General features: G+C 36.4%; 1 protein-coding gene across 7 annotated transcripts in view; it reads left to right on the top strand.

Moving 5' to 3' along the window:
• Nucleotides 1-26107, top strand: part of VPS13C (vacuolar protein sorting 13 homolog C) — a 106608-nt gene that overhangs the window by 50880 nt on the left and 29621 nt on the right. For all 7 annotated transcript variants that reach the window (XM_074601297.1, XM_074601298.1, XM_074601296.1 and 4 more), the window contains 27 exons: nt 272-576; nt 962-1106; nt 1651-1807; nt 2222-2352; nt 3351-3520; nt 4062-4300; nt 5574-5803; nt 6575-6667; nt 7664-8029; nt 9308-9397; nt 9801-9956; nt 10992-11256; nt 11971-12131; nt 12647-12768; nt 13006-13300; nt 14644-15033; nt 16064-16168; nt 16918-17082; nt 17439-17567; nt 19062-19195; nt 19580-19706; nt 21162-21397; nt 21725-21875; nt 22852-22992; nt 24083-24164; nt 24276-24345; nt 25181-25292. In XM_074601297.1, the coding sequence (XP_074457398.1) occupies nt 272-576; nt 962-1106; nt 1651-1807; nt 2222-2352; nt 3351-3520; nt 4062-4300; nt 5574-5803; nt 6575-6667; nt 7664-8029; nt 9308-9397; nt 9801-9956; nt 10992-11256; nt 11971-12131; nt 12647-12768; nt 13006-13300; nt 14644-15033; nt 16064-16168; nt 16918-17082; nt 17439-17567; nt 19062-19195; nt 19580-19706; nt 21162-21397; nt 21725-21875; nt 22852-22992; nt 24083-24164; nt 24276-24345; nt 25181-25292 (4767 nt within the window). The remainder of the gene's footprint in view (nt 1-271; nt 577-961; nt 1107-1650; nt 1808-2221; nt 2353-3350; nt 3521-4061; nt 4301-5573; nt 5804-6574; nt 6668-7663; nt 8030-9307; nt 9398-9800; nt 9957-10991; nt 11257-11970; nt 12132-12646; nt 12769-13005; nt 13301-14643; nt 15034-16063; nt 16169-16917; nt 17083-17438; nt 17568-19061; nt 19196-19579; nt 19707-21161; nt 21398-21724; nt 21876-22851; nt 22993-24082; nt 24165-24275; nt 24346-25180; nt 25293-26107) is intronic.

Here is a 26107-nt window from a genome sequence, read left to right as displayed (position 1 = left end):
AGTAAGGAGAAGGATGACAAAAAAAGCAATTAATAGAGTTGATAGCTTTAACAATATCTTAAAAATTAAGTAGGTAAGCAGTGTCTTAGCTTGTGCATGACTTTAATCTATTTCTCTTTTGAAACTTGCATGATTTAATTAGAACTTCCATGTTTCTGTGACACCTGTACTATTTTTTTCTAAAATTCACATTTTGTCTGGGGCTTGCCTTTTTTTTGAGGCTTATTTTTGCTCTCGTAAAACTCTTACGTTTTTCACTATCTATCAATAGAACTTCCTAAACAATTTCCAAACGGCACAAGAAGCCCTGACTGCAGTCACTGTCCAGGCAGCAGAAATGGCTGCTTCCAGCATGAAAGACTTTGCTAAAAAGAGCTTCCGCCTCTTAATGGATGTCAACTTGAAAGCTCCAGTTATAGTTGTTCCTGAATCTTCAACTTCAAATAATGCTTTGGTAGCTGATCTTGGCTTAATCAGAGTTCAGAATGAATTCAAGCTGGTGTCTTCAGATGAATCTTCTCTTCCTCCAGTCATTGACAACATGGATGTGCAGCTAACTCATTTGAAATTATCAAGGTACACATGAAATTCTCCTGAGTTGAAAAGTGTTCATAAAGAAAACAGGTCTGTGTTCCATATGCAGCATTGTTCTATTATTTAAAGATGATAAGCAATGAAAAAGTACTAAAACCAAACAAAAAAATGCCCCTCAAGTAAGTTTAGGAGTGCTTTTAGATAGGGACATATGTCCACAATCTCTCAAACTTCTTGTAAAAAAGGAACAATAGAACAGTAACCGAGTTCATCTTAAGTGCATACCTATGTATAAGTGCATGTAAGCACACATTATTATCGATTTAAAAATAAACGTGCCCATAATTCTGCTAGATTAGCACGGTATTATTTGGGATTCTGCAACTGCTAAATATTTTTCCTCTGCTGCTTCCACTGTCTTTTGTAGGTGCATTATATCCACAGATTCTCAACCAGATTCTGAAATTCTGCGTCCTGTCAGTTTGACTTTACTGGTCCAGAGAAACTTAGCAGCAACTTGGTATCATAAAACCCCAACAATTGGTATCAAAGGAGACCTAAAACCAATGCAGGTAATATCATGGCAAGTCAGAGCTACATCAAAAGTAACATATATTCTCAGAATAGTACTTAGCCTAGTTAAGGGGCTTGTAAACTCTTTGCAATTTGTATTTTTTGACAGAATGTTAAGACTTCCATCTTTACTGCCTAGTTTATAGATCTGTTAGAGTTTTGATATTGTACAAGGAATAGTTCTTGTGTATTGCTATCTGGTTATATTTCTGGATTACTGAATTGTTAAGAAGTGCTTACGATCATCGTTTACTTGTATTTGTAGTAGGCAAAGAACCTTTACAAGACTAGAAAGTTTATCATGCAGAGTGTTAGTTCTTGTTGTAACTCCTGTTCATAACAAGTAACAAATGATATTTTAGGAAAAATGGGCAAATTACTCTAGGTGTTTTGGCCAGGATCATTTTGACTAGACAGCTTGTTTATGGTGGAAGCAGCATGTTTTTTCTGCTCAACATTTGCACACTATTGATAAAGATAGGGGTCTGTGTTGGAAAGAAATTCTGTCCCCAGAAATGAAGTTGTGGGTTTATCACTTTACAGATTGCACTCAGTGAAGACGATCTAAATGTTGTTATGAAAATTTTACTTGAAAACCTTGGAGCGGCTTCTTCCCAGCCAAATGCTGTGCAGGAGAACATTGAAGATACGCAGATACTTAAAAAAGGGAAAGTTCCAAATGAATCTGATCTCTGTGAGGGTATGTTCATGCAAAAGCCGAGTATGTTTAGGCAGAGGGCTAAGTGCAAATTCAAACATTGTGTTTATCTGAAGCACTTCAATGTGCGTAAATAAATTGTTTTTCTGAATTTTGCTACATATGTATTGTGTACATGAAAAGTTATAAATAAGAATTTATGCAGATACCAAAAAATTCTAGCATGCATTGAACAGAACACAGTGATAATGAGTATAAAAAAAAAAAGGCGTTATTCTGAGTACTCTTCCTGATTCAGAGAGTTCCTCTTTTTGTGACTTTCTGATCTTAATTTAAAAAACAACAAACAAAAAAAAAAAGAAAAAAAAAAAGCCAACAAAAAACCCCAAATCCAGAAAAGCACCCCCAAGCCCAGTGTTCTAAAGAAATATAAAATTATTTTCTTTTCACTGACAGGTCCTCTTCTTGCATTTGGAGAAAAAAATGTTTCTACACCTCAGTCTTCTGTGGAATGTTATACAACGCTTAAATTTGACTTTAATTTTGAGTCACTTTCAGTAACTCTCTACAATAGTGATATGAATCAGGTTTGTGACAAATATTTTACCATGGGGTGAAGAAGTTAGGCTTCTCACATGGACAGAACTCAGGGTAGTAAAATGAAGAGTTTTGTCAGTTGTGTTGTCTTTGTAATGCTTGCCTTACAGAGCTGTCATAGTTTAACCCCAGCCAGCAATTAGGACCATGCAGTGGCTCACTCACTTCTGCCCCCTGCCCCGTGATTAGGGAGAAGAGAGAGAAAAGAAGGAGGGGAAAAAAACAAACCAACTCATGGATTGAGATAAAGATAGTTTAATAGAATAAGGGAAAAGGAAAATGCACTATGTATGGTGCCTGTATAGTTAGTAAGCAGATCCAAGGTGTACATGACCCCTATTTCCCTCTTACATATTCCTGAGTGTGAGCAATAATGAACATCCTTCCTGCGCTGAAAACAGAAGAGAAAGATGTGCAATGTTGCCTTGTTTTTAGACTTAATATGCTTTGTCCACATGTGAAGGTGCTTGTTCTGGAAGTCTTGGTATATAGTGAACACGTGGTAGCTTTGCATTTAAAATAACTATAATGCAGGAATTTGTGGTGCTTTTTGTATGAGGGGTGTATTATTTAAAAAAGTTCATGTGAGTTGAGTATCACAGGGAAGAAACACGCTGTAATGGGATTTTACTTTAATTTCTTCTTGATATCCATTCTGCTTATTGCTGAGGTCCTCACTGAATTAGTGTGATGGGAGCAGAGGGATCCTCTGGTAGGAGGTTCAGAATTCAGATGGATTAGCCTTCGGCCATGCATTTTGAACAACCACTAGAAATGTTGAAGAAACTACTTTAGTACAACCCAACTTGTTTCTTCTGTATTCTCAGTGAGTTTCTTGGACTAATTTGTATCATTGGAGGACTGATGACAGCAACGGGCTAATCAGATACTTCAATTCATGGATCAAAATGCATGTGGCTAGCAGCAAGGGAAACGTGCTTATGACTTTGTTCTGTGGTAACCAGTCCTACTATTTCTCATTATGTAGAAGCATCTGATTTCACTGCATAGTAACAAATTACGCCTTGGTGAACTCCGACTGCATCTCATGGCATCATCAGTGAAGATGTTTTCAGATGGCTCAATGGATATCAATGTTAAACTCAAGGCATGTACCCTGGATGATCTCAGAGAAGGAATTCAGAATGTGACTGCAAGGTAAGTTTGAGTGCATCAGAAATTAAAAAACTCCGTGCAGCCTGTGAGGAAGACTGTTTCCTTGTTCTATACTTTGCTTCACATGGGATTGCTAGAACTTAGTAGGACTGTCAGTTGTTACCTGTCACACTGTGGCACAAAACCAACGAATGATGTGATTTTTTTAATGTTAAGCAAATTTCTTTTATATGTTGATTTCCATGTTATCCAAAACAAAAAAAAAATTACCCGAGAATCTTGAATATTACAGTAAACTGTGTAGAACAGCTGAGTAGAGAGCAACCAGCCTCAGCTAGAGAGTTCTATGCGCTGAAATGTTAGTCTGATTGTTACATGCTATGTACATGCTGCATAGTTCCAAAACTAGCACAGAAATTCTAGATTGATATTACTCTTCTGGAGGAAACACTTGATTGCTTATGTTGTAATTCTTATTTATAAATGGCACGGGGAGAAAAAATGGCACTGCTTATGCATCCTTGTTTTTCCAGATCTATGCGTTCTGATGTTTTAAGTGTTTCTTCTTAAACTTGTTTTCCAGAATGATAGACAAGAAAGATGACACAAATGATAGTTCTATGATAGATATAAGCTACAAGCAGGATAAAAATGGAATTGAAGTCATTGCTGTCCTTGACAAGTTGTACGTATGTGCCAGTATGGAGTTTTTGTTGACAGTAGCAGACTTTTTCATTAAGTCAATGCCGGCATCCTCATCTGGAAGATCTGCACAGTTCCAATTAAAGCACGGTGCTTCTGGAAAATCCAAGCCAGAAACAGGTCTGTAAAACTGATTTCCACTCCCCGCCTTTACAGACTTCATACTGAAAATAAATAATCAAAAATTTTTTCAAGATGCTATCTTGCTATCAGACTTAAGAAATTAGTTTATTCTTCACAATGCGTAAATTGGCCACTGATATCATAGATTGTTGTAAGCGTAGAAGTTCTAAAACTGCTGTGTTAAACAGTGGAGTTGTGCTCTCCAGCAGAGCTAAATATTGAAAATCAGTCATGCTAAACAGGATTTTTACACGTGTAATATATTGCAAAGGAAGCATCCTTAGGGTAAAAAGCGCCATGTGGATAGTAGGAAGGCAGGCAGATAAGGAAGGAAAAAGAACAACTTACTCTTTAAAGATGAACGGTGAAGAATCTCTTACCCTTACTTCTCCAAGTTGTTTATTTTGAAACTGTACATTATTAGTTCAGTTATGAAAAACTAAGTTTTTGATGAACAGCTTTCCTCGTTTTGGTTGAAGACTGAAGGTAAAGCACGATGAAACAACAGCAAGAAAGACCACTTCTGGGTTGGTTTTTTTCTTTTTTTTGTTGGTTTTAAGTGATTGCTAGCCTTGTCTGAGCTGTGGCAGAGTGCTAGGCGTGATCCTTAGGTTTTATGAATTGCCCCCGTGATGCCAACAATTCAGTTCCTCTCCTCTTCCCCTGCTGGAGCTAAGTGCAAGTTGTGTGATGAGGAAAATGGCACTTGCAGGGGCTGCTCAGGACTACCCGAATGTGTTGCTGGCTTCAACCCACATACCTAGCTTGCTTTGCTTTTCCTGTAGTGCACCGAGCCTCAACTTGTTCCATTGCATAGGTGTGATATTCCGGTATTTCCAGCAAGTGTTAGGTATGAGTAACCCATGGGCCGCACGCCGCTATACTGCCTATCGTTAAGAACCAAAGTGACTTGATCCATGGCTAGGTTAGAACGTTTTGCTTTTAACTGAGATAAATACACTATGATTCTCTCCGTCTCTTTAGAGACTGAGTGGGTATTCAGTTAAGAAGTTGTATATTGCTCATCTGGTCTTTTTACACTATGGAAACTGTTTCTTCAAAAGAAAACTTCTGATTCGTTTGCTGCTGATTGTTGGACCCTGTGTGATATTCAGTTTCAGCAAAGTATTCCTGTAAAAATTGAGACATTATTTGTTAAATTTGTACCTCTAAAATTATGTGGCAATTTTCATGCATGGTTTAGGTATTATGTACATAATAATGTCTTCAAAGCTTTTATATTCAAGGGTTTTGTTACTTATTTTCACAGAAATATCTGTACGTCCAAATATGACAGTAAAAGCTGTGATCATGGATCCAGAAATTGTGTTTGTTGCTAATTTGACCAATGCTGATGCCCCTGCCTTAAAAGTTTCCTTCCAATGTGACTTTTCTCTGACATCTGGAAAGCTTGCACAAAGGATGACCGCTCAAGTGAAGGGTTTCAAAGTGTTGGCCTGTGCCTTTCTCAAAGAAAAACAGGACAAGAGTGTTACTACGGTAAGAAAACTTCTTTTTCATAACAAAAAAAGTAATGAGAACTGTTGACAGGCCTGTCCTTTAGTTGGCATATACATAGCACTCAGAAAATTCATTTTTTATATCATTGGTTATTATGAAGATAGGAAGGAACTGTGCATCTGTGGTATGCCATTTAAAGGTGAATTTTTTATCAATAGGTGCAAGACTCTAAAACCTGTGTAGTGCATTTGTAAATTAAAGTAAAAGTTTCTTGGTGAAGAAATTGTGTGGTTTTGAAGACTAAGAGTACCTCTCTACAGCTTTGTTTACTGCCTATCAGTTTACTTGTTGCAGTAGAGTACTCGGGTCAGCGTGTTGTCTGGAACTTCATCTACTCAGTCCTGGAAGGGAGCATTGAGTCACAAAGATGGCCTGTATGGTTCATCTCCCACATGGTATCTTTTCCTTATGCATTTAGTTTTCTTAAAGATTCAGGATATTTTTGACTATACCATTGATCTATTTGTGTGTTGGGTTTTTGTTTTGTCTGTTTTTTAAGCCTTATGTCAAAAGCTTTTATTTCACTAATTTTTAACCTTCCAGTACAAAATTGCTCTTGTGCAAATTTGGATACTTGTGCTCTTGTGCAAATCTGGAATGAAGCACAGTAATGCTATGGAAAGATTGAATATGTTGTTGTTTTTATGGGATCAGCAGCCCTTTGGCCTATGAGATTAAAAAATGCAAGACCATTTGAAAAGGTTAGATTCCAGGAGTTATCTTAATAATCAAATTATATTTCACACTCAGGTGTTACGGCCATGTTCTTTAGTCATGGAAAATATGATGCATGTCTCGGGGTTACAAACTGTGGTAGTAACAATAGAAGAACTTACTATAAAGGTAAGATCTTTGGAAGAACAGGTGTGTTTCTTAAGCTGTAGCTTGTGATTTTTTTTTTTTTAATTTTACATATTGCTATTTAAAACTTCCATTCCCCATTAAGTTTAATTCTAAAAATAAGCATTTGTCCTTTTTAGAGCTGATCTGTGTTGGAAAAAATCATTACATGTTCCTTGCTTTGGCAATCTCTTGTCAAAAAAGGATTAATTTAAATACTTCGGATACTAGGATTCCTTCTACCATTTTCTTCCAAATTTATGGAACAGCCCTTCCCCCTGCTGCTACCACCACTATTTTTCTCTTCAGAGAGACTTATAAGTAGTGCATGTAAATCTAAGGCTCTTAACATGATTTCCAGAATGATATACAATGTGTAATACCTTGTTCTTAATAGGTAAATTAATATTTGGGTCTATAGTAAAGGTCTTTCTGAATGGAATTTGCTATTTCTCCTATAAAAAGTTCACAAATTTGCGTTTGTGATCTGAAAAGGTGTCAGTGGTGAAGTTTTAAGCTGTAAGCAGTAGTACATTATTCCAAAAGCATAAAGCTTTCAACGGATGTACTGTACTGCTAATTGAAATGGTGGTGTACATAACTCTGAAAATGTGCTTTTCTGAATACCTCGAAGATCTTAAAAATAAATCCATGTTTTACAGTGTAGTGGGGGAAAAGGTTGATATTGACTGCTGTTATGGGAGTACCACGTATGGGTAAAAGTGAAATTCCAGTCTGAGAATTTTTTTCTTGAGCCTGTGAGATTGTGAGGGAGGAACTGGGAAACTTTGTAGAAAAGGAAAATAAGAGGAGCTCCGTTAATGGATTCTGTTCCTTTATCTTAGAATTTAAGTTGCATCACTTATAAGAGCCTTTAGTGCTATGTACCTGTACAAGGAACCCAAGAGTTATTTGCCATTTCCATTTATCATATATTTTGTATATTAATGAGTTTTAAAATGTTTTAAGCTATAAACGATTTTTTTTTTTTTGTTCAAGATCTCACCAATAATTCTGAATACTGTGGTGACTATTATGGCTGCCATAAAACCCAAAACAACAGAGGAGGATTCTAGAGGACCAATTGAAGTTTCTGAGAATTTGTGGCAAGTGAAGCCTATAGATGAGTGCAGTGCTTGGTTTCTTGGTGTTGATGTAGCCACGGAAGCAACAGAAACTTTTAAGGACCGTGAACATATTCTGAAACAAGAGAAATTTGACGTAGTAGTGAAATCCGTACAGATCACCTTGGAATGTGGTCTGGGACATCGAACTGTCCCTTTATTGTTAGTAGAATCTGTGTTTTCAGGTGTCCTTAAAAACTGGTCCTCGCTGATGGAGGTCTCTGCTGATATGTCACTGGAGGTATGTAGAAGCAAATTGTTAGCAGTTCAAAACAATTCTGCACATTTCATAATGTTCAAGTAACTTCTTAGTACACTTTCTATGTGCTGAATTAATAATAAGTTTAAAATGTAATGCTCTTAGGGGTTCTTTAGTAATCCAGCAAGTATGACTAAGCATAAAGTGGTTTTTACAGATACTTTGCAATCAATAATAGATTTTAATAGCAGTTACTACTGTGGAATAATCTAGTCCTCTCTGTTCCTCTGTTCTTGCATATTCACTTTTTGCTATATGAACAATGAGCTTGGCTTAGTTGAATATTCATATTTAACTCATATTGGCCACCTTTTTTTTTGTTTCTCTAGCCTTGCGTTTATTGGTAAGATAGAAGTTACACTGTTTTCTCAAAATCTTCTCTGCATCTTGGATTGTAATCACACCATGTTTGTTTTGCCAGCTATTGCAGCTCTTTTCCCCAAGATATGGTAAATTCCGAGATGGTATAAGTCTCTTATAGAGGCAGCATGTTAAAATTTCATACAACCAGATGTGCAGCTGCTCTGTGCAATAGGTTAACTACCTCTTAGTTATATTTTGTCAGTTTACCAAATATGCCTCATCCTCCATTCTGTACTGGATACACAAGTAGTCGTCTTTCACTGCTAGATGTGGATATCGTAAGAGAGCATGGAAGATACACGCCTAATCGTGTACAACTAGGGGAAGCCCCGCTGGTTCCAGAAGTGGGGAGGGATGAGGAAGATAGCTGAAAGGGAACGTCCAGAACAACTTGGTCCAAAACTTCCGTTCAGATTTGCAGTGGCTGAAGGGAAGTAAAAACTTGGTGTAGACTGTGAGTTAGATTAATTGTTCCACTGGATCAGATTGAGACTAAAGTTTGCTCAGACTAATTGTTATTTCATAATGCAATGAAGTTCTTGCGGCATTGAAGTTTTTGATCTCAAAGTCATTGTTTCAAACAGTGTAGGAGAGCATAGAGACTGCATTATGTTAAGCGAAGGCGTTAAAAAGATAGGAAGTTGCCAGGCTGTCTGGTTGCTTTACAAGCAAACCAGGTAGTCAGTTCTTCAAAAACGTTGTTGGTTTTGAAAAATGTATGATCTATTACACTTCTGTGTGTTAATTTTTGAAGCCATTAAAAATTAGTGCTAGATGTCCAAAATGTGAAATGAAAATTGATTGTTTTCTTATTTATGTTTTTCACACTAAATGCTGTTGGAAGGAACAAAGTCCTTCATTTTCAGATGCCTTATTTAATTTTAATTCTTTCTTTAGATTCATTATTATAATGAAACCTATGCAGTGTGGGAGCCGCTTATTGAACGAGTTGAAGGAGGAAAGAAGCAATGGAGTTTAAAGCTGGAAGTATGTAAACACACTTGAAACTATGTGAAATAGTTTGTATTTCTTAAAAGTTTTGTGTGACAGAACCTTGACTCTCTGAATGCTGTTGTTTTGGAGGAGCAATTTCACACAAAAAACCCATGAGTCTTTAGACACATTAAATTTTTTCTGAATAATGCTAATTGTCCATTACATGGGCAAAATGTAGTGTGTAACCACACATACAGAGAGGAAAGAAATTAACTTGCCTTGAATGTTTGGTATAAAATTTCTGTGTTTGCCTAAGGTGTCTGCAATATGCAAGGTGAAGTAGGTTTTCTTCTGCTTGGCGAAATTGTCGAGTCTAGGTCAAGCTTCTTCCTGTTGTAATATAGGAGAAAGTAATCCATGTGTTCATAACTGCTTAATAACATTTTTGTTTTAGATGAAGACTAACCCCGTTCAAGAGAGAAGTTTGATGCCTGGGGATGATTTCATTGTTCTTCCTGAGCCACAAACTGCAGTTAACATCTCTTCGAAGGATACAATGAATATAACAATATCCAAATGCTGTCTTGCTGTTTTCAGTAATTTAGCCAAGGTAGTCCTAACAGGCAAAGGTGACAAATTATGTGGTTCTGTAGGAAGTTCTGAAATTTTTTTTATTAAAAAGAACTTTCTGTGCTGCCAGTCACAAGCCAATGACTATTATCTAGCAGTGCTGAGGAGTTTTACTCTGATTAGTCCTTTAGGGTTAACAAAAAGGTGGTGCAGGCTTTTGAAATAAGCAATTTCTATGTTAGAAGAACAAATGTGCTTATGCAGGACTTAAGGAACAGCCCTCCAAGCAGGCTTAATGGAAGTAAAGCCCTGCAACAGCACAACTATTTCCTACAAACCTTTTTCTGAAATATTAAAAGAGAAATTTACTTCCCTTTTGTCTTTTCTCCTTAATAGAATACTAATAAAAGTGTGCATTTTAGGATTGGCTTTCAAACTGTAGAAATAGAATTTCCAGGGTGTTAAAAATATTTTTTTCCCAATTTTTCTCATGATAGTTGGTGTGCTTATGAATGTCCTAAGTTCCGCCCCCCCCCCCCCCCCCCCCCCCCCCCCGGCTTTTTATCGGGGGAAGAAATTTTGGTTACTAAATCAACCTGTTTTTACAGAAGGTGACTTAAGACTGTTTATTATTTTAATTCTAAATGAGCAACAGTTCTCTAAGTTAGTACTTGCTTACACTTCAAGTCTATATTGACAATCAGTTACCATGGCTTTTGTGTAATCAAACAAAGGTTTGTAAGCATAAGTTTTGTGGCTGAATATGAAGTATGTACATGGTGAATGTGCTTGGGACTTCTGCGTCTCAGATCTTACTGTAAAAAAAATTCTGTAGGAGAAGCATGGATGCTAATTGTAGCATCAACATTTGCTGCAAATCACAGAACAATAATGAAATTTTTTGGAAGTAGCCTTTACTTCCCTGAAATACTACTGTACAAAGCATAGGTATTGCTATATATATTTTTCATTATTTTTTTCTTTAAAATGGTAGTTGCTGGGAACTGTCTAAAACCTTTATATATGTGTTATTGTGGCTATTTATGTATGATGTGTAATATGTTGTTAATTACAGGCATTTTCAGAAGGGACTGCATCCACATTTGACTATTCCTTCAAAGAGACAGCACCTTTCATCGTGAAAAATGCCCTAGGTGTTCCTCTCAAAGTGCTTCCTAGCTCCAATTTTCGGATAGTTGGTTCAGTTGAAAAAGAAAATATGAATGATGTAGAAATTGGTCAGAACATGGAACTGGAATATTCTGTTTTTGAAACGCCCCAACGAGGAAAGTTGTCTGCATTGCACCGGCAAGAAAGCTCTGTCTTCTCTTTAAATTTAGGTATTATGCTAAGGAATCCTGTGTGTTATGACATGAGAATAATGGGAACATGAATGGGAAGATGTGGGAGTGAACATGTTTGAATTCAATGTGATCAAAATTAATGTGAAGAACATTGTGTTGAAACTACATTTGAATACTGATGGCAATTAAAAAAAATCGTGGAGTCATTGATAGACCATCTTACAGGCCCCTGAGACATAGGCCTGTGGGTTCCAACTCCTGTTAAACAGGATCTTCATTTCACATATCCCTACTACCGTTTGGCTTTCCGTAGTTACACAGTTACTTGAGAGGAGTTACGATTTTTCCGTGTTTTGAGCTTTGCCAGAAAATAGTCCTAGGAGAATAGGATATAATATCTACTAATACATTATCTTCTGGTTTTTACCTTTCCGTCCCATCCCGTATGAAGCTACTCAGCCATGATAAAAAGATCGTGTTCTGTATTGCATTTTAACTCACGCAACAAATACCTTTGGTGTATTTATTGTGCTATGTATAAATCATATTCTAAAGTTGTGGTCTTCAAGAGTATTCTGATCTTAAAGCTGTCCTTCAGCGGTGCTCAAATACCATGTCAAGGTGCTTTTGCCAGAGTGCTTTGATCTTGGTTGTTGATGAGTTTAGAGAAGCTTAAGTATAGTTCAAATAGAAAATGGTGATGTGATTTGACTTGCCTAATTAAGACTTTTGAATATTTTTATGAATTAGAACTTCAAGGATATAAGGAAGTGGTAAACGTTCCCATAGCCAAACCAGGTCGACGACTGTACAACATAAGAAACGTTCTTGGTGATCGTTCAGACTCGATCATTGTACAGATAGATGCTACAGAAGGAAATAAGGTTATTACTCTACGATCTCCTCTGCAGGTAAAAAAAACAACCAACCAAACCAAACCAAAAGCCTGAAAGAAATGGTGTTCTGTGAGTGACTCTTTTCTTCCTTACTTCCTTCCTTACTGCGGTTTTTTGAGATCATACTTTTCCAAAAAGTTACAAAAGTTATGCAAATTCTTATCTATGTTATGAATTTTTATCTGTACTCTGGTATGTGTGTCTTCCTGATAAATTAAAAATTTGGTTTTTACTTTTAACTTTTGGCTTTCTAATATCCTCAACGTTGAGGTTGGAATATGTACTTTTTATGTCACTTGGCATTTTAAGCATGTTTGTCAGTTCATGGAACTTAAAAGTAGCATAGTTTTCTGATACACTTGCATATTGTTTTCCTTCAGAATTTTATTTCTTACTAAGATGCATAGAAGTCTGTTTTCCAGAGGACTTTAGTTAAATCTACTAATGTTTTTCCTTGTTGCTATTAATCATTTTTCCTTTAGAAATTTGTACCGTAGAAGTGTAATGAAAATTATGCGTTTTGATCCTAGATCAAGAACCATTTCTCAATCCCATTTATAATCTATAAACTGGCTAGAGACTGCAAGTCGCTGGAGCCAATTGGTGTATCCAAACCAGAACAGGAATTTCATGTTCCTTTGCATTCATACAGGTACGCTATTTCTGTTCCGTAATCTTTGTGAGACTGATGCACAAATAAAGCATTAGTGTGGAAGCTTAAATTTGCACTTGGAACTCTTCCTGACTGGGCCAAAAAAACCAAAATGCTACTTTTATTAGGTAATTAGTGTGCTGCAAAAGCTCCTCACGTTAGCAATTGCTTTAAAATGGGTGAAGTTAGCTGTCAATGGAAAGCTATTGTGTACCGTTATCTGTCGTCTTCCCATAGGTGTCATCTATATATTCGACCAACAGGAATGTTAGAGGGTCAGTTTAAGGAGTCCACAACTTACATTGCCTGGAGGGAAGAGCTACATAGGAGCAATGAAGTAAAGTGCTTGTTACAGTGCCCAGCCATCGAAACAAATTTCTTGCCTCTAATAATCAGCTCAACAGCTGTACCTGATGAACTAAATTTTATTTCAACTTACGGAGAGGAGTGGGATCCTGCCTACATTATCCACCTTTACCCTACACTGACTGTGAGGAACCTTTTACCGTACTCCTTGAGATATTTACTTGAGGTAAGTTATTTTATGGTTTTATTTGTAAATCCTTTACTTGATGATAAGTAAGGCTATATTTACTTAGAAGTGGAAGATACTGAATGTTGGTTTTTGTGTTTCCTATTGTAAATGAGTGAGTCAGCTGATGGACTGATTCTATTTTTTAATTTGGGTATACCTGGCCAGTTCTGCCTTGCTTTTTAAATATGAATCCTTTCCTGGATTGGTCTTTCTTTTTTACTTTCTTCTGAGATCCTGTTTGTGTTTTGCAAGATACCTTTTGTTTCACAGGGAGAGGTGTGAGAAAAAGCATCTGAAATTTCTGGAGCTTTTCTTCTATGTAGAAAACAACTTCTCTCTATTCTGACACTGATTCTTTATTGAGGACTTTTGTGAGGTCTCCCTTGCACAAATTGGGAGATTTCTGTGCAGGATGCTATGCAGACCTTTTTCCTCTTCTTTCAGTATTTTCAGTAGCTAGTATTTCTTCATGAAAGCTGAGTAACTTTCAGTAAATAGAAAAGGTGTGAGGATTTAGAACTATCATCCTAGTTTGTTCTGTTTTGTCCTACTCGCATAACTGGCTGTGGCATTCATTTAGATCTTTGTTTCACTTCTGTCCAACATCCTAATGGCACTATTTCCAGTTTTCCTTACCTTCACTGTACTTCAGTACTCAGGATCACTCTGAGTTTCTACTCAGAACATAGAGTGCCATTGCCTTGACCGAGGAGGTAGAAACTAGTAATTCAAATCTATTTCTTAAGTCACTGTACCTGTAGATGGTTATGTGCTTATTATCTTCACATCCCTCAACTAATCAAGCCTGGCCACTGTTCAGTACAGTAAAATACACTGTTTCTCAGTCAAAATTTGGAAAGCTATTGCTGTGTAATGCTACTCTTGAGGAAAGCTGTGCTACTAAACAGTATGGCATAGCTGCCACTTTCTGCCTTGGGTGTTCTTCAATGTGAAAAGTCGTGGCTGTACATCTGCAGCACAGTCCAGTTCAGTGTTGCACCTGGTACTGTACGTATATGAATAAGAACTCACTGCCAAAATCCATTGGAAATTATGGGGGGAGAGGGAACAGAGACAGGGGATGCATTGGAACTAGTTTGCCTTGCTGAAATCCAGCATTAAGCAGTCTTTACTGTCCTGCAAGAAAAGTACAATTGATCTCAAATTATTCATAGGATCAGCCTCAAATGATCCTATGGTGGTTGGAGGTTGGGACATGTGGTACCTGAGATATCTGAAACGTGTGCATCCTGCAAGAGGAGAAAAAAAAATGATGTTTTTTGAATACCTAAATTTTAATATATTAAAAACTTAATACGCCCCTTTTAATTTTGCTACAGGGAACAGCAGAAGGCCGTGAATTGACAGAAGGGAGTGCAGCAGATGTTTTTCATTCAAGAATCAATGGAGAAATAATGGAGCTTGTGTTGATAAAATACCAAGGCAAAGACTGGAATGGGCATCTTAAAATTCGTGATGGGATGCCTGAATTTTTTTCTGTGTCTTTCACGTGCCATTCTGCAGCAGTGATGACAGTGGATATTTACATACATACTAGGCGAATTGGAAGTCGTATGATCTTGTCTGTGTTCAGTCCTTATTGGATAATCAACAAGACTTCCCGTATTCTCCAGTATCGAGCTGAAGACACTCATGTGAAGCATCCAGCAGACTACAGAGATATTGTTTTGTTCTCCTTTAAAAAGAAAAATATTTTTAGTAAAAATAAGGTATGCTTATTGTAGGTGGTGGTTGTGCTGATGGTGTTTCAAAATCCTGCTCTAAGAGGGAAAAACCCCCCACAAACGCATATTTTGTCTAAGGATTTTTTTTTGGTAGTGTTTAAATCTATAGGCTTTCATTTGGCTGCTGCTTTCTTCTTGTTAATTACACTTTTTGGACTAAGTAGAAGAGAAGACAGGTAGACAAAAAGTCTGTTGCAACTTTTTCCATGTCTTGCACAGCATCCCATTACCTAACTTTGATCCTGACCAGAAGCTGGCCGCTGGTATAGAGCGGTTAGGTCCCGAAAACTCAGTGGGTACGCTACCAGGAAACTGTTTCCTTGGGAGAGGAATTTAGTGGAGATACGCAAATGAAGAGCAAGGACTCTCGTTATACTCAAAAAGGTGGCTGCTCTGAATCTTCCTGTGGAGGCATTTTCCACTGAGTAAAGAGGAATCACAGGCTTGTGTTTTACTCAACTAGGTACTTTGACATTTAAAATGCACAATGTAAATATTTTGTCCTATGTTAAACATATTTCTTTTGTTTTGATGTGATATTTGCATGGTGAAATGAGGAGTACTGTAGTAGAGGATTTTTTCTGAAGTGGCCCTTCTTTCCTTTTAAATATTTTTTTTTCACCCAACAAAGTTGAAGAAATGGTTGAAGAATGGTTTGGCAAGATGTTCTTTTGATTATTTCTTCCCACCCTCTTCAAGTTTGTGAAGCACCACAAAACTGTAGCTTTTTTCCCATCTGTGTGTGTGCTGTCATGAACATGAGTCAATGAGGACTCCTCTATTTTTCTACCTTTTACTGTAACATCTTTCCCAGAACTCAGTCACAGACTGATAAATCAGAATATGAAGAGTGATACTATATGCTTAAGCTTATCTTAACTTATAGAAGGTTTTAAAAGCACTTAAATGTTGTCTTTATACTGCTACATGTGATATAATTGCACTCCATAATGCATGAACTATAAAATAAAAATTAATTTATTGAAGTACTTCCCATGTTCTTTTTTGTCTGTAGATCCAGTTATGTATTTCAACTAGCACTTGGTCCAGTAGCTTTTCCCTTGATACTGTAGGAAGCTACGGATGTGTCAGGTGTTCAGCCAATAACATGGACTATCTGGTAAGATAGGTTTCTGTGTTTTGTGGAGCTTTCTTGGGGTTCTTTTGGCTTGACTTCTTTTTCTGCTTAAGGCCTTTGTTTCACTACTTACGCCGCTTTTTAAATCATGGAATTATTTAACATCTAGGGGGGTGATTTTTATGCCTCAGTTATTCAGGTCTGCACCTGGCAACAAGCAGTTTCTAACAGAACACCAAAACTTCTAGCCAGCTTCCCGTGTTATTTGTAAATGTGGTTTATATAACAAATGTGTAGTACTAGGCAGTTCGAAAATACAATAGTGAACTCGCATAGTGGAGATAAGAGTTCACATTCAAAATTCATAATCGTTTGCAAGTGTTTAGATCTTCACTCAGCAGCCTTGTCTAAGACTGCATTTCCACAACCAAGCAAAGAATACAACTTATAATAATATGCAGATATTGGAGTCATTTTTCCATATACTTGTTAACTGATATCTGATGGTAAGATCATTTTAGGTTGTCTTGATTTACTGTAACAGGATTCCTGCTGGATTTTTCCCCGCAAATGCTACAGCTACAAAATGCTACAGCTAAAACTCTCTTTAGCATTGTGTTAATTGTTTTGCATAGTTTGCTGGTTCGTTTTTTTTATTACAGATGTTCAGAACAAGAGTGTTGCGTGCTAGCCTTTGTAATTACAGTAATGTTTCCTTTTCTTTTTTTCCATCCTGACTTTTCTCTTAAGTTTGTAGTTGATTGTTTGCTGAAATTGTCCTTGTTCAACAGGTTGGAGTTAGCATCAAAATGAGCAGTTTTAACCTTACCAGGATAGTTACCTTCACTCCGTTCTACACAATAGCAAATAAATCTTCTCTGGAACTAGAAGTTGGAGAAATTGGTCCTAATGGCTCGCTTCCAACTAATAAATGGAATTATATCTCAGCTTCAGAGGTAATGTTTCTGGTTTTTTTCCTTTGGATGTTCTGGTAGATAAACAACTGGTCTCTAGCTGTCACTTAAGGAAAAAAGCAGTTCTCCTATAGAAGCCCTGTGATGTCTGATGGCAAGACATGGATACTTCACATCTCAGGGCAGCTTGAACAGCACAGGTTGCATACATCGGTAAATCAGTCAAGTCTTTCAGTTTAGATAACTTACTAAATGTAGATGAAACGTTCATCAGTAGATACTGGGGTAAGAACCAAGGCATTTGAAATAGTTTTAGTCACGCGAGACTGTGTTACTGCTGACTTACTATATTGAACATATATGAACTGTTGAAGTCATGCATATTTCTTGTTTTACAGTGTCTTCCATTTTGGCCTGAAAACTCATCTGGTGAACTTTGTGTAAGAGTAGTTGGCTATGAAAGCTCATCCAAACCATTCCTTTATAAAGCCCAGGATAACGGTACTCTGCTGAGGCTGGAAGAATTGGTGAGACTGACTTTGTGTGATGTGTTCTTAGTACTCCATTTTAGCTGTATGGTATTAAACTTAGGAAAGTTCGACTCCCCAGGATCATCAAGATTGAAACCTTGTGCCCTACGGTGTTGGTGCACTGCACTTCAATTCTGTTGCATAAAAAAGGTTATGAATCAAGATTGCAACGTTGTTAATCTTTTCTTAGCTGCGTGATGTGGTCAAGTTGGTTTAGTTTTGACAAGTTTATAGGAAGCTGAACAGCTCTATTGCTATTAAATTAAAAACGGTGTACTACACCTCTGACATCTGTTCTTTTGCAGAGGGTATTTCTTAGGTGCCTTCAGTTAGTTTAAATAGTTATCCGAAAATAGGATGTATTTTTTGTTTTCTTGATAAGCTAATATGTGTTGGAGACAGTTAATGGCTAAAACAATTTATGATTCAATTAGTAGAATCTTATTTCAGAGCTCACCCTAGCCTAGCATTAGGGAACGTGCATATAAATGTCGCCTGTTCAGACAAGTTTTTGCAGATAATACTTATCATAATTAGCTGAAATACAAGTGACTGTGAGGATAATTTAGCTCTCCAAGTTTGTTAAAGCAGTTTGAAAAAATGTTTTTGGAACAAGATGTCATCAGTGATCTGGTGTTCTGTTGATGCACTTAATTAGAATAGTGGGGTTTTTTTCCCACACTGTTCTAAGATATTAGATGGCTCAGCTTTACAAGAGAATCCTTTCTGGTCTTGTATGTAGTGAGGTTTTACTACTACTGTGTAAAGTGCTAAATATGATTTCTTGCATCCCTCTGATGTGAGCTGGAGAATTTAGGATCATCTTTTTCAAAGGTAGCTATGTCCCCTCCCATCTCTTCTCCAGACCTTAGAGCGTAGCAAAACCATCAATTTATCTTGCTAGACAAGTATTCAAGAAAGCTATCTGAAGATATTATCTAAAAGGGAAAGCATGTGGTACCTCCTTTGTATAAGCAAATGAGAAAAATTGTGCTTTATATATCTCAGAAAGATCTTGCAAATATATTGGAAGAAATATCTTGAAAGGCATTAGAAGAAAGACTAATGCTAATACAGTAATAGTGTATTTGTCATACCTTTAGAAACTTCAGTGCATTTGTCTAGAGTAGCCTTTCAGATTTTTAAGGAGTATGCAGGAAATTGCAGTCTTTATAACTTTAAGTTTTGTAACAAAGTGAAGGTAATGCTTGCCTATACTTTTTACTGAAGTTAAGCAAATAAATTCTTAATGTTATAGTTTGAATATAATTTTTCAATTAAATTAAATCAACAAATAGTTTGTGGATGCTACTGATGTCTGACTTAAGCCAGTGACCGATGTGTTTGAGTTTACTGTTACTAGATAATGCAGAGTTCCTTTTTTTGTTTGTAAGAGGCCGGTGAAAGACTGATCCAAAAATAACAATTTAGTCTGTTCTAACTTGAATTTATGCATAGAACAAATACTGAACTCTCTAACTGTCTCTCCAGAATGGGGGCTTACTGGTAGATGTGAACATTTCTGAGCATTCTACTGTCATAAGCTTCTCGGATTACCATGAGGGAGCTGCTCCAGCTCTCATTGTTAACCATACTCCATGGGACTCTCTCAGATATAAGCAGAGGTATGTGAAAGAAGCAATTCACCATTGTTTTTTTAACAAGGGGGTATCCTTTGTGAAGAAAGTAGTTCTCTTTTACCAGTACAGTACCTTGAAAAACAGGAAAAAAAACCCTTTTTTATATCATATTATTTTACTGAATTATTTTATCTACTTTAAGCAGTCTTCATAGTGGAGAGAATAAAGTGGGAGTTTAGATCTTAGTTCCGCAAGAGCTGGAGTACCTACAGCTGGAGTAGTTTGGAGTGGAGAACATAGGCCCTTCACACCTCACCCCAGAAGGCTGGAGGGGTGGAGTATGTAGCACCGTGATCTGCTTGCACCGCTTCAATCAGTGGTCTTAACCAGAGAAAGCTGTCATTTTGCTCCTTATCTTTTAACCTGCAGTGGCTTACAAGAGGAAATGGAGTTGAAACCAAACCAAGTATGCCTGTTTGCATGGACAGATCCAACTAAAACAAGGAAATTGACTTGGGGCTACTCGCAAAATTTTGGTGAACATGACCTACTTAAGGTAAATTTCAGAAGGGGAGAAGAAAATGCTGAACCAATCTGTGACTGTAAAAAGATTAAAATTATCTGGCAGAAAGCTTCTTCAGTAACTTTGCATCTGTAAGAGACTTTTGAGCCTACTCTCAAGTAGCAACATTTTAGATTAATATAATTGGAGGATTGGACACAAACTCCAGCCTGTATTTTATCCATGGTTTCCTTGGATATGAAAGAAGGAGGATAAAGTGTATGAGCTGCAGACATAACTAAATAGTACAGAGGATGAATAATTCACTGATTTTTTTTTTTTTTTTTTTTTTTTTTGTTTTAGCAGTGTTGCACTGGGCTTAAGTACTTCCCTAAGGATAGAGAAAACCCCTGACTGTTGTGACTCTTGCTTCCTATGGGAAATGCTTGCATGGAGCAGAAAATTCTGAGTTGCTCACTAAGAGTTATTTCTGTGTTTGTAACTCATGCAATGTTAAAATAGGAAAATGTGTGCTGTGGGAGCAAAATAACAATGATCAAGACGGAAAATGAGCAGGGGAAAGAGGGAACCTACAACTAGGAGCAGAGGCAAATCTAGGAGAAGACCAGGCAAGAATTTTCTTAAAGAATGGGGAAGCAAGCATTGATGGAGGAAGAGTTTTCTCACCTAACTGGAACATAGGCTAAACAAAAGTTCTACATGTCTGCCTCTAAATAGCAGCCCTCTTGCACCTTTTAGTAAACTCTGGATTCTTCAGAGATAGCTTGGTTTTTCTGTTGATTAGACAGAGAGTTAAGAAAAGAAAACAGAAAATATTAGTACCTAACAGTAGCGACAGGAAAGCAAGTTTGTTTTTTGGTTATACTGGAAGTGGATTTAGTTTCTCAGAGCTGGACTCTGGCAATTAACCAATTACAGTGTGTTTTACTGTATAAGCACTTCCTTGGGTCACATTTTTTTACACTTAAAAATGTTTTTAGTTTGAAACTGATTTCCTTAGTATAAAATTATGGTTACATTCATGATTATTTTGGGCTTTTGAGAAAAGGGCTTTAACTATCTCGGTTTTGCCTCAAAAATTCACAAATAAGAAATAACAAATAAGAGCAGAGACCTTAATCATTGTCTGCTTTTACTCTTTCGTGGTATATGATTTAATGCTTCCCCCATCACCTATGATTCTAAATCTTTTCTTTTGCTGGTAAGGCCTTTGTTTCCTTATAATTTCCAATATTATTCTCACCCACAAATATTTCTGGAATGCCTACTTTTCAAAAGGAAAAAAAAATCCCAACCCTCAACTTCTTTCCTATGTTGGGATACGAGATGCCACCAAAGCCGTATGATGCAGTAAACTGAACAAACATGAAGAATGCTGAGTTCTAGTTTCTGTGTGTGCCAGTAAACTTGCTTGCTTATAAACACATAGCAATATCATGGATTTACTCCTGTAATATAATTATATACCCTTTTCCCCCCCCAATACAGGATGAATGTGGCCAATTCCCTTACAATGCAAATACTCAAATACACTGGGTGTCTTTCCTGGATGGACGCCAACGAGTGCTACTTTTCACAGATGACGTTGCATTAGTTTCTAAAGCACGACAAGCAGAGGAGCTGGAGCAACCTGATCAAGAAATAAACTTGTCAATCCATAGTCTTGGACTTTCTCTTGTTAACAATGAAAATAAAAAAGAAATCTCTTATATAGGAATTACTAGGTAATGCACATGGAAACCTAAATATTCCTTCGAATAATCAAAATTTGCTTTAATTTTAATAATAATTTTAGCAATACAGTTAAATTGAAGGGGACATCTTTCAAATTAAATTAATATAAGTGAAACCTTTTTAAGTAAAACTAAGTTCTGCCTTTATTCCTGTTGTGCAATTTCAATAAGTAGGATTTAATTGCTTCCTTTCTTAGCTTCTATTAAAAAAAAAAGTAAACAATGGGTTTTCTTGAGGTGATGTCTTTTTACATCAGTTGCAGGAATAAGAAAGGTTTAAGTACTTTTAAATTGTTAACTTTGTTATTTGTCTTGCAGTTCTGGTGTTGTTTGGGAATTCAAACCGAGGCAAAAGTGGAAACCATTTAATCAAAAGCAAATAAACCTGTTGGAACAAGCCTATCAAAAGTATCTTTCTAAGAGTGCTTTCCAAGCTCCAGGCTGGCATAAACTAGATGGCAATACTGAGGTAGGTTTTGAGGTTTCAGTGTTTAAATGATTGGAGAACATAGGCAACAGTTAAAACAGCCTTCTGTTTTGCTGAGTAGATAGATGCTTTGTTAAGAGAAACAAACAAAAAGCAAGTTGGTTTTTTTTAATAGTTTCACATTTTATGCAGTAGAATATTTGTGTATTGAAATAATACTGAGGCAGTATTGAAGTATTTTCCAGACTTGTATTATGAAGTAAGAATCTCAAAGAATTTTACTTTTGTGTGGTAGAAAAGATTGCTCGGTATCTGCACGTTAGTCATGAACTTACATTCTCATTGATCTAACTTTAAATTCTTTGCAGAAATCTTGGTTTTAACTTTTTAGTAAGCTGCAGGTCCTGTGACTTGATATGAAAAAGGACCCTGTAGCATTCAAAGGCTCTTGAAATTAATTCACTTACCTGAGCTTTTTCAGACAGTAATTATACATACCTGTATTCCACACAGACATTTCAATACATTAAATTTATAAGTAAAACATAGGCATTTTATAGTACAATTATCAGGCTTCTTTTCTATATCATCGTTTCATTTGAAAAACACATATACCCTCAGTTGTAAGAATATTTAGGTATTGTACATTGCAGTAGTGCATTTAAAGTACGTGATATCAAAACCTTGTATCTGTAAGTCATTACATTTGACTCAGAATTAAGGAAAGCTTTTTCCTTTTGCTTCTCCTAACTTAAATGTTTCAGGTTAAGGGTAAAAGCATCAGCTGGGAAAGAATCACCTGCATGTAAATATCTTTAATTATGCCAGTGTAATATATAACTTATGAAGAAAGAGTTACTAATATGACACAGAAGTTCCCACTTGGGACAACTGAAGTTGGAGTGTAATGTGTTTATCAGACTAACTTGTGGTTTTCATTACTTTACATGCAGGTACATAACATTTTATTATTTCTCTAATTAAGCTGTATGTTAGCTCTGCTTTCCTATATTTCCAGGTGAATTTTAGTAAGGTTCCAATGGAAATGCGTCTCCCAGTCAGATGCAACATCCGACGCAACTTCCTGTCAGGAATTCAGGTTGAATTCAAACAGTCACCTCACCAAAGAAGCTTACGGGCTCAATTGTATTGGCTGCAGGTACCATCTTTCATCGTGTTCTATAAACTAAACGGACACTTTAAGGCTTTTATTTTATTCAATTATATGAAGAAGTATCTCCAAATCTTATATATGTGGTGCTCTGCTCACTACGTGAGAGTAGCAGAAGAGCTATGAATGCTCCATTGATGGAAGAGTACTACAGAACTGCCATCCCAGGATTTTGCGAGTGGTATGGGGAAAATGTCCACAAAATTGTGGGTTAATGTAAAGCAGTGTACTATGATGGAAAGTTTATTTCTAAGGAGAGGTGGTTTAAAACAAACAAAAACCTCAATTTTTTTCAAAATTTGTTTACCGTTGTTTGTATACAGTCATGTAACGTATTATTCTAGAGACTGTATCTAGAGGTTCAGAGTTCTTTAGTACAAAAACTACCTGTCTAATGGGAAGTAGATATTAGACATATAAAAACTCAAAAATAGTACGCAATAATATATCTGCGGGAAAGTTTAACACTGAATTAATATGCAACACTTGCACCTGATTAGCATACTCCAGTCAGTACTAATAGTGTTGCTAAATTAACCAATAGAGCGCTTGAGCAGGTACTAGTGAGAAGTGTTTAGTACTAGAGGGAAATGATGGTGAGGAATCATCATCGTTGCTATCTTCATCTCCATTTGCTGTGGTTCAGAGTCCCCCAGGGGAGGGCACTCATTGAGGACCTTGTTGATGCTTTGCCTGACCAGCTGGTGGGGTAGAGTTTTTTCCTCTTTCCTTTTATCTTTCACATTTTGTTTTTATTTTTGCCTGAAGGTAGTTTTCACTATTACAGTCAACGTAGGCCATCAGCTGCAGATCCTCTAAATGGATCTTTGTGAGTGTGAACCTGCGTAGGCATCCCTTGTGCAACACTTCCAACCATCTGACCTTCTATAACTAAATAGATAACATTCCAAAATCATATCAGAGTAATCCTCTTCCTCTTTTCTCCTTTGCCCAAAATAAGAATTATGTTGTTCTTGAACACTATCTATAAAGAAGTTTCTCAAGCCTTCTAAAATGAAAATGGTCTTTGATTATAGTGTCATTAAAATATTCCTGCAATTATGCAATAATCTTTTAGGTTGATAATCAGTTACCAGGATCGATGTTTCCTGTTGTATTTCACCCTGTAGCCCCTCCCAAGTCGATTGCTTTGGATTCAGGTAAGAGAAAGCCTTTAGCGATATCAGATTTATTCAGCCTTGGAAGTGGTAACTTTGCAATTTATCTTTTTACATATGCTTAGATTTTTTTTTAATTTATTTTTTATTTAGAACCTAAACCCTTCATTGACATCAGCATTATCACTAGATTCAACGAATACAGCAAAGTACTGCAGTTCAAGTGAGTTTTAACAGTGTGGTGTAATACAATTTTAGAGATTTAATGCATTTTAGAAGTGAACCTTTATTTTAAAGTTCATGTTTTCTTATCCAAACAGCTCTTGACTTTGGATTGAGGTTTTTAAATATCTCCAGTGAAAAACCATCATTCTAAAAGAAACTTAATTTTAGAAAGTAAGGACTGACCGCATGAAGGGACAGTTATGCATATTCCTTAGTAATCAGAATTACTTCCATCTTGTACTACAATATCAGAGTTGCATTTCTGCCTGTTTGCTCTACAGTGCTGGATTTATTTGGTGCTCTAACAACAGACAGTTCATGTATTGTGACATGTATGTTCTTTAGTTAATATGTCTGTGTCTTGAGGTTGTGTACTAAAAATGGGACAAAACCGTTACACTGATGGTTTCTAATGCAAGTACCAGTACCCAACTAGTGTGTATATAATCCTTGAGAATGGTGAATTTTAATAAAATAAATCTCCAGTAATATGCCTTTTGGAGAGAGGCAGCTGGGTAATAGGAAGAAAGAAGTTGTTTAGGTAACATTATCCATGGTGCACATGGAATCATAATGTATAGAATATAAGAAATAATTGGTGCTGGTTAATATTTCTAGGTAAATTTTGGAAGTGTTAAGATATGAATAATCACTAGTAAAGTAATGTATAGCTTTGTGAGGCTGGCAAGCCCTTCTAACTGTAAATAGGGAGTTGATATTGTAGATCGTCTTAATATGCAACATTGCATAACAAAACTTGAATTATGTAGGGTAAGCATGTGATATTGAAGTTAAACTTCTACAAGCATACACTGTTTGATTTTCCTATTTAGATACTTCATGGTTCTAATCCAGGAAATGGCACTGAAAATTGATCAAGGATTTTTAGGAGCACTTAGTGAACTTTTCACTCCATCTACAGACCCAGAAGCTGAAAGACAAAGGGTAACGTATGAAAGAAACTGATTTTTGCCTGAACAGGGCCTTTATGGTAACAGTGTTGAGATTTTCTCAATGTTTCCATTTAAATGAGTGAATATTGCATTTGACAACAGTGAATAAAGGGACATGATAAGATAATTTTCAGTGAATCATTGATATTTCTGTTAAATATTGGCTGTGAGCGTTACTAATTGACAAGCTTGAGTTACTGATACTTGGGTTTGTGTGACTTTTCTGCTCTCTTAGTGTTTCATTGATGACACGATTGTTTCAACTGTGGGTACAAACTGTTAAGGGTGGTAGATGAAATAAGGTTAGGGTTTATAGAGTGGACTTCTAACTGTCTGTTAGTCTACAGTGTCTTGTCTTTAGAGAACAGAAGGAACAAATTTTCATGGCTCTGAATTAGGTGGATAGTATTCAGAAAGGTGATGTTTGGTTCTAGTATGTGTAGGAGAGTCATACTTACAAGTTGCTTTTTCTTAGACATTATATCTTCAGATGTACTATATAAAAATTCTCATTTTGTGAGGAAATGCAAAACTGAAAAGAACCTCAAGAAGTTAGTTATTTTACTAATATTTCTAAATTAATTTGGAAGTGATATCTTAAGTAATAGAGGAATATAAGGGAATATCAAGTGATATAGCATAAAATGGAAAAGTCACACAAATTGTTGTGTGTTTTGTGTTTGGAGTCTGTTTTGTTTTGTGGTGGTGTTGGGTTTTTTGTGTTTTGTTTGGTTTTGTTTTTTTTTTTTTTTTACCCTGGATTATAGAAATGTATTAGCACAGTTATAATGTGTTATACAAAAGTAA

Source organism: Larus michahellis, chromosome 9, assembly GCF_964199755.1.
Source record: "Larus michahellis chromosome 9, bLarMic1.1, whole genome shotgun sequence".
Taxonomy (NCBI): Eukaryota; Metazoa; Chordata; class Aves; order Charadriiformes; family Laridae; genus Larus; species Larus michahellis.
This window is presented reverse-complemented; position numbering and strand designations above follow the sequence as displayed.